General features: G+C 41.3%; 1 protein-coding gene across 1 annotated transcript; it reads left to right on the forward strand.

Moving 5' to 3' along the window:
• The first annotated feature begins 1286 nt into the window (after positions 1-1286).
• Positions 1287-3700, forward strand: LOC145875798 (NLR family CARD domain-containing protein 3-like). The gene is made up of 2 exons (XM_082971612.1): positions 1287-3233; positions 3511-3700. The coding sequence occupies exons 1-2, from the start codon at positions 1852-1854 to the stop codon at positions 3698-3700; spliced, it is 1572 nt and encodes a 523-aa protein (XP_082827738.1). The 5' UTR covers positions 1287-1851.
• Positions 3701-10396: the final 6696 nt, after the last annotated feature.

Here is a 10396-nt window from a genome sequence, read left to right on the forward strand (position 1 = left end):
GTCTGTCTGTCTGTCTGTCTGTCTGTCTGTCTGTCTGTCTGTCTGTCTGTCTGTCTGTCTGTCTGTCTGTCTGTCTGTCTGTCTGTCTGTCTGTCTGTCTGATCTAGAGCTCTTCTTATGTTTCCCATCTGAGCTCAGAGTAGATGAGAGATGTAATGTTTGTCTCTGTTGTGTTGAAGTCCAATCAAGCAGGAGAGACCAGCCTCCCCTGTACCCAGCTGTGTGTCCATGAAGAGTGACTGGTCTATGGATCATTCTATAGCGTTTAGAGAGGGAGACTTTTCTACTGAACAAAGGTAAGAAGAACTCATGGGTCATGGTCAGTGAGTTAAACAACCCTGTCTCTAGTCATTTCTCCTCTCCCATTTTCACATTTCTTTTGGTTGTTTTCATAATCCATAGGCTAATCCTTTAGTCCATTTTCATAGTCCTAAAACAATATTAAACAAACACAACGTTCCCTCCCTGTGTGTGTGTGTGTGTGTGTGTGTGTGTGTGTGTGTGTGTGTGTGTGTGTGTGTGTGTGTGTGTGTGTGTGTGTGTGTGTGTGTGTGTGTGTGTGTGTGTGTGTGTGTGTGTGTGTGTGTGTGTGTGTACTGTAATCTCATGTTTTGTCCACAGAAACCAACAGGAGAGATCAGAGTCAGAGATTCTCAGTGGTCAGTCTTCCCAGAGTCATCAAACAGACCTGGACTCTATATTCAGTGTATGTGATCCTGTTATGTACATTTGTTTTTGTTTACCTCAAGTAAAGTTGATCTGTCAATCATTCATTAATGTGTTAATGAGAAAGCATTTCTTCTCTTGATTAACTTATTGACTTGATTTATTTTAGTTGCTTGAAGAGAAAATGATGACATTTGTGAAGAACGAGCTGAAGATGTTCAAGAGGATTCTTAGTCCAGAACTCCCAGAAGGCTTTGAGAGTCAGAAGCAGGATAAGGAAGTGGTGGATGCTGAAGATGAGAAGCAGGAGAGCAGTGCCAGAGAGGGGGCTCTGAAGATCACACTGCACGTCCTGAGGAAAATGAACCAGAAGGAGCTTGCTGACACACTGGAGAACTGTAAGATCTGTCTGCCTCATGTTGAATGCTGTTTTATAACATTTAAAAGCTGTGGCTAAAGTACAGCTAAAGTAGCTGTGTAACTCAATGATATTGTAGCAACCTTAACACAACACCTAGTGACCTCATCAAGTAGCAGCAGGGATGTGTTGTGGTGATTAATTTAGAGAGAGAGACAGAGAGAGACAACATTAATAATACCATCAATAATAATATAATCAGTCACACCAGTCTGTAATGCATTAAGAAAACATTGATACATTTATACAGTCACTTAAGAGAATAAATTATTATTTTAAAACTTTAACAGTCCTTCAATACTGTAGACATTAAAACAGACGTAATATTAATATCCTCTGTGTTATTTCTTCATTCAGATGAGCTTGCTGTGATTTGCCAACGTGAACTCAAATCTAATCTAAAGAAGAAGTTTCAATGTGTATTTGAGGGGATCGCTAAACAAGGAAACCCAACACTTCTCAATCAGATCTACACAGAGCTCTACATCACAGAGGGTGGAACAGGAGAGGTCAATAATGAACATGAGCTGAGACAGATTGAGACAACAACCAGGAAACAAGCAAGACCAGAGACTGCAATCAAATGTAACGACATCTTCAAACCCTTAATTGGACAAGACAAACTCATCAGAACTGTGCTGACAAAGGGAGTCGCTGGCATTGGAAAAACAGTCTCTGTGCAGAAGTTCATTCTGGACTGGGCTGAAGGAAAAGCAAATCAGGATGTCCAATTTGTGTTTTCATTCCCTTTCCGGGAGCTGAATTTGATGAAAGGGGACAAAAACACTTTGATTGAACTTCTCAATCACTTCTCAATGGAAACCAAACAATCAAGAATCTCCAACTACGACAAGTACAAAGTTGTGTTCATCTTTGATGGTCTGGATGAGTGCCGACTACCCCTAGACTTCCAGAAGAACAAGATCTGTTGTGACGTCACAGAGTCAACCTCAGTGGATGTTCTGCTGACAAATCTCATCAAGGGAAATCTGCTTCCCTCTGCTCTCATCTGGATAACTACCCGACCTGCAGCAGCCAATAAGATCCCTTCAGGGTGTGTTGACCAGATAACAGAGGTACGAGGGTTCAATGACCCACAGAAGGAGGAGTACTTCAGGAAGAGATTCAGTGATGAGGAGCTGGCCAGCAGAATCATCTCACACATAAAGACATCAAGGAGCCTCCACATCATGTGCCACATTCCAGTCTTCTGTTGGATTTCTGCAACAGTCCTTGAACACATGCTGAAACATAAGACAGAAGAGATGCCCAAGACTCTGACTGAGATGTACACACACATTGTGGAGTTTTATACCAAACAGAAGAATGAAAAGTATCTTGGGAAAGAAGAGACAGGTCCACACTGGAATAAAGAGAGCATTCTGTCACTGGGAAAACTGGCTTTTCAACAGCTTGTGAATGGCAATCTGATTTTCTATGAAGAAGACCTGAAAGAGGCTGGCATTGATGTCAATGAAGCCTCGGTGTACTCAGGATTGTGCACACAGCTCTTTAAAGAGGAATGTGTTCTGTACCAAGACAAGGTGTACTGCTTTGTTCATCTGAGCATTCAGGAGTTTCTGGCTGCTGTATATGTGTTCCTCTCATTCATCAACAACAATGAGAATCTAATGGCCAAACCGCAATCAACGTCCAGGAACCTTTCTGCGCTGTTCAGAGACAAGTCTGAAGTTTCTTTCTACAAGAGTGCTGTGGATAAAGCCTTACACAGTGAGACGGGAAACCTGGACCTGTTCCTCCGCTTCCTTCTGGGACTCTCACTGAAGTCCAATCAGAAGCACTTACGAGGTCTAATGACAAAGACAAGAAGTAGCTCAAAGACCCATGAAAAAACAGTCAAGTACATCAAGGAGAAGATCAGGGAGAATCTCTCTCCAGAGAGGAGCATCAATCTGTTCCACTGTCTGAATGAACTGAATGACCATTCTCTAGTGGAGGAGATCCAAAGCTACCTGAGATCAGGAAGTCTCTCAGAACCCAACCTGTCACCTGCACAGTGGTCAGCTCTGGTCTTTGTGTTGCTGACTTCAGAAAAGGAGCTGGATGTGTTTGACCTGAATAAGTACTCCAGATCAGAGGAAGGTCTTCTGAGGCTGCTGCCAGTGGTCAAAGCCTCCAGAGCTGTTCTGTGAGTACATAAAATGACATTTAAGAACTTATCATCAGGAAGAAATATTCAGTTTAGAGAAAAATATGTATTATAATATGTTTATAATATTATATTGAACAACATATTGAATCAGATATTCAATCTATTATAACAATATGACCATACAATTCTAGGAGACGGAAGAAGAATCTATATGTTGTTTGGGAATATGAACCAAATGCATCTACCGTTGTCCTTCTACACTACTCATTAAATTAACAGTATGTTTGTAAAGTCATGATGATCTCTTTGTCAGGCTGTCAGGCTGTGGAGTCACAGAGGAAGGCTGTGCTTCTCTGGTCTCAGCTCTGAGGTCAAACCCCTCACACCTGAGAGAGCTGGACCTGAGTAACAATGACCTGAAGGATTCAGGAGTGAAGCTGCTCTCTGCTGGGCTGGGGAATCCCCACTGTAAACTGGAGACTCTGAGGTCAGTATTCCTGTAGTTGGTCAACAAGTGATAACTGTTCACCAGATCCACATGTGTTTACCAGGCACACATAGTCCACACCATATGTGTTTGGACAGTGAAGCTTAAAGTTTTCATTTTGGTGATATGCTCCAGCATTTTGGATTTGAGATTGAATGTTTCATATTAGGTGACAGTACAGTGTCACCTTTTTTTTGAGAGTATTCATGTTTTACCATTTAGAAATGAAAGAATTGTATGTATATACAGTGGCTTCACCCCCCCCCCCCCACCCCCCCCCCCCCAAAGTCAATACTTTGTATAGCCACCTTTTGCAGCTATTACAGTTGCTAGTCTCTTGGGGTATGTCTCTATAAGGTTGGCACATCTAGCCACTGGGATTTTCGCCCATTTTTCAAGGCAAAACTGCTCCAGCTCCTTCAAGTTGGATGGGTTCCGCTGGTGTACAGCAATCTGTAAGTCATTCCACAGATTCTCAATTGGATTGAGGTCTATGCTTTGACTTGACCATTCCAAGACATTTACATTTTTCCCCTTAAACCACTCGAGTGTTGCTTTAGCGGTCTCTAAATCTCTTGAAGTCTGAAACAGGTTTCCCTCAAGGATTTCCCTGTATTTAGCCCCATCCATCATTCCTTCAAATCTGACCAGTTTCCCAGTCCCTGCTGATGAAAAACATCCCCACAGCATGATGCTGCTGGGGATGGTGTTCTCGGGGTGATGAGAGGTGTTGGGTTTGCGCCAGACATAGCGTTTTCCTTGATGGCCAAAAATGCAGAATTTTAGTCTCATCTGACCAGAGTACCTTCTTCCATATGTTTGGGGAGTCTCCCACATGCCTTTTGGTGAACACCAAATGTGTCTGCTTATTTCTTTCTTCAAGCAATGGCTTTTTTTCTGGCCACTCTTCCGTAAAGCCCAGCTCTGTGGAGTATACAGCTTTAAGTGGTCCTATGGACAGATACTCCAATCTCCGCTGTGGAGCTTTGCAGCTCCTTCAGGGTTATCTTTGGTTTCTTTGTTGCCTCTCTGATTAATGCCCACCTTGCCTGGTCTGTGAGTTTTGGTGGGCGGCCCTCTCTTGGCAGGTTTGTTGTGGTGCCATATTCTTTCCATTTTTTAATAATGGATTTAATGGTGCTCCATGGGATGTTCAATGTTTCTGATATTTTTTTATAACCCAACCCTGATCTGTACTTCTCCACAACTTTTTCCCTGACCTGTTTGGAGAGCTCCTTGGTCTTCATGGTGCCGCTTGCTTGATGGTGCCCCTTGCTTAGTGGTGTTGTAGACTCTGGGGCCTTTCAGAACAGGTGTATATATACTGAGATCATATGACAGATCATGTGACACTTAGATTGCACACATGTGGAGTTTATTTAACTAATGATGTGACTTCTGAAGGTAATTGGTTGCACCAGATATTATTTATGGGCTTCATAGCAAAGGGGGTGAATACATATGCACGCACCACTTTTCTGTTTTTAACTTTATTTTTAAAGTCATTTTTTTTAATTCTCTTGACCAATTTGGACTATTTTGTGTTTGTCCATTACATGAAATCCAAATAAAATCAATTTAAATTACAGGTTGTAACAAAATGGGAAAAACGCCAAGGGGGATGAATACTTTTGCAAGGCACTGTAGTTCTACCATTTGAAATAGTCTTTATTATTTGGACAAATTCACTTATATTGTATTAAAGTAGTCATAAATTTAGTATTTGGTCCCATATTCCATGCCTGCAGTGATTACATCAAGCTTGTGATTCTACAAACTTGTTGAATTCATTTGCAGTTTGTTTTGATTGTATTTTAGTTAATGTTTTTCCTAATAGAAACTGATTGGTGAATAATGTCCTGTCATTTTGGAGTCACTTTACTTGTATTGTCAGTAAGAATAAGAATGAATCGAGAATGATGAGGAATGAGAAAGTTACAGAGGCACAAGGATCATACCCCCTCTGTTATTGGAAACGGTGAGAGGTTAGTATGTTTTGTTGTATCCTCTGTTATTGGTAATGGTGAGAGGTTAGCATGTTTTGTTGTATCCTCTGTTATTGGTAATGGTGAGAGGTTAGCATGTTTTGTTGTAGCCTCTGTTATTGGTAATGGTGAGAGGTTAGCATGTTTTGTTGTAACCTCTGTTATTGGTAATGGTGAGAGGTTAGCATGTTTTGTTGTAGCCTCTGTTATTGGTAATGGTGAGAGGTTAGCATGTTTTGTTGTATCCTCTGTTATTGGTAATGGTGAGAGGTTAGCATGTTTTGTTGTAGCCTCTGTTATTGGTAATGGTGAGAGGTCAGCATGTTTTGTTGTAGTCTCTGTTATTGGTAATGGTGAGAGGTTAGCATGTTTTGTTGTAGCCTCTGTTATTGGTAATGGTGAGAGGTTAGCATGTTTTGTTGTAGCCTCTGTTATTGGTAATGGTGAGAGGTTAGCATGTTTTGTTGTAGTCTCTGTTATTGGTAATGGTGAGAGGTTAGCATGTTTTGTTGTAGTCTCTGTTATTGGTAATGGTGAGAGGTTAGCATGTTTTGTTGTAGCCTCTGTTATTGGTAATGGTGAGAGGTTAGCATGTTTTGTTGTAGCCTCTGTTATTGGTAATGGTGAGAGGTTAGCATGTTTTGTTGTAGCCTCTGTTATTGGTAATGGTGAGGAGTTAGCATGTTTTGTTGTAGCCTCTGTTATTGGTAATGGTGAGAGGTTAGCATGTTTTGTTGTAGCCTCTGTTATTGGTAATGGTGAGAGGTTAGCATGTTTTGTTGTAGCCTCTGTTATTGGTAATGGTGAGGAGTTAGCATGTTTTGTTGTAGCCTCTGTTATTGGTAATGGTGAGAGGTTAGCATGTTTTGTTGTAGCCTCTGTTATTGGTAATGGTGAGAGGTTAGCATGTTTTGTTGTAGCCTCTGTTATTGGTAATGGTGAGAGGTTAGCATGTTTTGTTGTAGCCTCTGTTATTGGTAATGGTGAGAGGTTAGCATGTTTTGTTGTATCCTCTGTTATTGGTAATGGTGAGAGGTTAGCATGTTTTGTTGTATCCTCTGTTATTGGTAATGGTGAGAGGTTAGCATGTTTTGTTGTAGCCTCTGTTATTGGTAATGGTGAGAGGTTAGCATGTTTTGTTGTAGCTTCTGTAACTTTCTCACTATTATTCATGATTCATTCATGATTTTTCTTAATCATGGCATCATCAGGATGCTTTTAGTAGTGTTTAGAAACATGTTATCTACTCACTTGTAAATAAAATGACTCCAGTCACCATCTGTAATGAACACGATGGGAGACAGAGAGCTGGTTTCAAGCGCAGGGCTCAGCAGGTGTTTATTGTAAAGGACCACAGGAGGAGGCAGGTAGCTGGGTCCAGGGGCAGGCAGAAGGTCATACACAGGGGGTCCAAAAAGGCAACAGTACAGGCAGGGAAACGGCAAAAGGCATCATTAGTGAGGCAGGCAAAAACTATCATTCACAGGAGGATTATATACTGTCACCTCATATGAAACATTTGATCTGAAATCCAAAATGGTGGAGTTTAGAGCCACATTTAAAATGTTATCTTCACTGTCAAAATAGATATGGTGTGGACTGTATACTCAATACAATCTAAATCTGATACCTCACTGTCTGTCTTTTGACTGATACTGCTTTTAAACTGGTCTGGTCAGTCTACTCAAATATTTGTTAATATGCATCTTCCTATCTACAAGCAATACTTGAATAATGTGTCATTTCTAGGCTGTGCTTCTCTGGTCTCAGCTCTAATGTGAAACCCAACACTTTATTTGCATATGGGTAACAGTGTAAACGAGAAAGCTAAGCGTATCATTTTAATACAACCTGTCTGTCATTATATTTCTTCTGTGTTGGCAGACTCTCATGCTGTAAACTCAGAAAGACATCCTGTAAAGTGTTGGCCTCAGTTCTCAGTTCAAACCCCTCACACCTGAGAGAGCTGGACCTGAGTAACAATGACCTGAAGGATTCAGGAGTGAAGCTGCTCTCTGCTGTACTGGGGAATCCCCACTGTAAACTGGAGACTCTGAGGTCAGTATTATCAGATATGAAAGTACTTTATGCATGTAGTTCTCCCATTTGAAAAAGTCGTAATTATTCGGACATATTACTTATAGTGTATTAAAGTAGTCATAAGTTTAGCATGTTGTCCCATATTCCATGCCTGCTGTCACGTTTCTCTAAGACAGAACCCAGAAGCAGACCAGGTGAGTAAAATGAAGGTGAGTATTTATTGGTAGTCTTGATGTGTAATTTGAGTGATCCAGGAGACGGAGCGGCAGCGGAGGTGAGTCGATGAGAGTAGATGGGTGGATTCAATGAAGTCACTGTATCCACCGACGTCCAGGCAAGGGAGTTGAATGTTCCGGGAGGATGACTGTAGACAGAGTAAACGGGGAGTGAGTAACCAGTAACAAGAACAAAACAACAAGACTAGCTCAGGAAACATGAGGCTGTTCGTTGCTAACGAACCAGCAGGGAATGGATGTCAGCTCAGGGCTTATGAAGAGGTGATGATCAGGACCAGGTGTGCAGAAGGTTGATGAGATGCAGGTGTAGGGTAATCACTAGATCTCCCGCCTAACTTCGTCGCCTGGCAACCAGATAGGTTTCTGAACGCACCCTTAGACTCCAAACAGAAAACAGTCAGCTCAGGCAGAAACAGACTCAGGAAGCGGGATTCCTGACACCTGCAGTGAGGCTTGTGATTCTACTAACTTGTTGAATTCATTTGCAGTTGGTCTTGGTTGTGTTTTGGATGATGTTTTTCCTAATGGATACTGATTAGTAAATAATGTCCTGTCATTTTGGAGTCACTTCACTTCTATTGTCAGTGACTTCTACATTCATGTGGATGCTACCATGATTATGAATAACCATGAATGAATCGTGAATGATGATAAATGAGAAACGGAGGCACAAAGATCAAACCCCCTCTGTTATTGGTAATGGTGAGAGGTTAGCATGTTTTGTTGTATCCTCTGTTATTGGTAATGGTGAGAGGTTAGCATGTTTTGTTGTAGCCTCTGTTATTGGTAATGGTGAGAGGTTAGCATGTTTTGTTGTAGCCTCTGTAATTGGTAATGGTGAGAGGTTAGCATGTTTTGTTGTAGCCTCTGTTATTGGTAATGGTGGGAGGTTAGCATGTTTAGTTGTATCCTCTGTTATTGGTAATGGTGAGAGGTTAGCATGTTTTGTTGTAGCCTCTGTTATTGGTAATGGTGAGAGGTTAGCATGTTTTGTTGTAGCCTCTGTTATTGGTAATGGTGAGAGGTTAGCATGTTTTGTTGTGGCCTCTGTAACTTTCTCACTCATTCTGATTCATGATTCATTCATGATTTTTCTTAATCATGGCATCATCAGAATTTAATTTTTAATCGTCAATCACATACAGTTGAAGTCGGAAGTGTACATACACTTAGGTTGGAGTCATTAAAACGTGTTTTTGAACCTCTCCACAAATTTCTTGTTAACAAACTATAGTTTTGGCAAGTCGGTTAGGACATCTACTTTGTGCATGACACAAGTAATTTTTGAAACAATTGTTTACAGACAGATTATTTTACTTATAATTCACTGTATCACAATTCCAGTGGGTCAGAAGTTTACATACACTAAGTTGACTGTGCCTTTATTAAACAGCATGGAAAATTCCAGAAAATTATGTTATGGCTTTAGAAGCATCTGGTAGGCTAATTGACATCATTTGGATGTATTTCAAGGCCTACCTTCAAACTCAGTGCCTCTTTGCTTGACATCATGGGAAAATGAAAAGAAATCAGCCAAGATCTCAGAAAAAAAATTGTAGACCTCCACAAGTATGGTTCATCCTTGGGAACAATTTCCAAACGCCTGAAGGTAACACGTTCATCTGTTCAAACAATAGTACGCAAGTCTAAACACCATGGGACCACACAGCCGCCATTCCGCTCAGGAAGGAGTCGAGTTCTGTCTCCTAGAGATGAACTTACTTTGGTGCAAATCAATCCCAGAACAACAGCAAAGGACCTTGTGAAGATGTTGGAGGAAACAGGTACAAAAGTATCTATATCCACAGTAAAACGAGTCCTATATCAACATAATCTGAAAGGTTGCTCAGCAAGGAAGAAGCCACTGCTCCAAAAACACCGTAAAAAAAGCCAGGCTACAGTTTGCAACTGCACATGGGGACAAAGATCGTACTTTTTGAAGAAATGTCCTCTGGTCAGATTAAACAATACAAGAACTGTTTGGCCATAATGACCATCGTTATGTTTGGAGGAAAAAGGGGGAGGCTTGCAAGCCAAAGAACACCATCCCAACCGTGAAGCCCGGGGGTGGCAGCATCATGTTGTGGGGGTGTTTTGCTGCAGGAGGGACTGGTGCACTTCACAAAATAGATGGCATCATGAGGTAGGAAAATTACGTGGATATATTGATGCAACATCTCAAGACATCATTCAGGAAGTTAAAGCTTGGTCACAAATGGGTCTTCCAAAATGGACAATGACCCCAACGATACTTCCAAAGTTGTGGCAAAATGGCTTAAGGACAACAAAGTCAAGGTATTGGACTGGCCATCACAAAGCCCTGACCTCAATCCTATAGAAAATGTGTGGGCAGAACTGAAAAAGCGTGTGCGAGCAAGAGGCCTACAAACCTGACTCAGTTACACCAGCTCTGTCAGGAGGAATGGGCCAAAATTCACCCAACTTATTGTG

The sequence above is a fragment of the Salmo salar genome, unplaced genomic scaffold (genome assembly GCF_965601325.2).
Source record: "Salmo salar unplaced genomic scaffold, fSalSal1 ptg000357l, whole genome shotgun sequence".
Taxonomy (NCBI): Eukaryota; Metazoa; Chordata; class Actinopteri; order Salmoniformes; family Salmonidae; genus Salmo; species Salmo salar.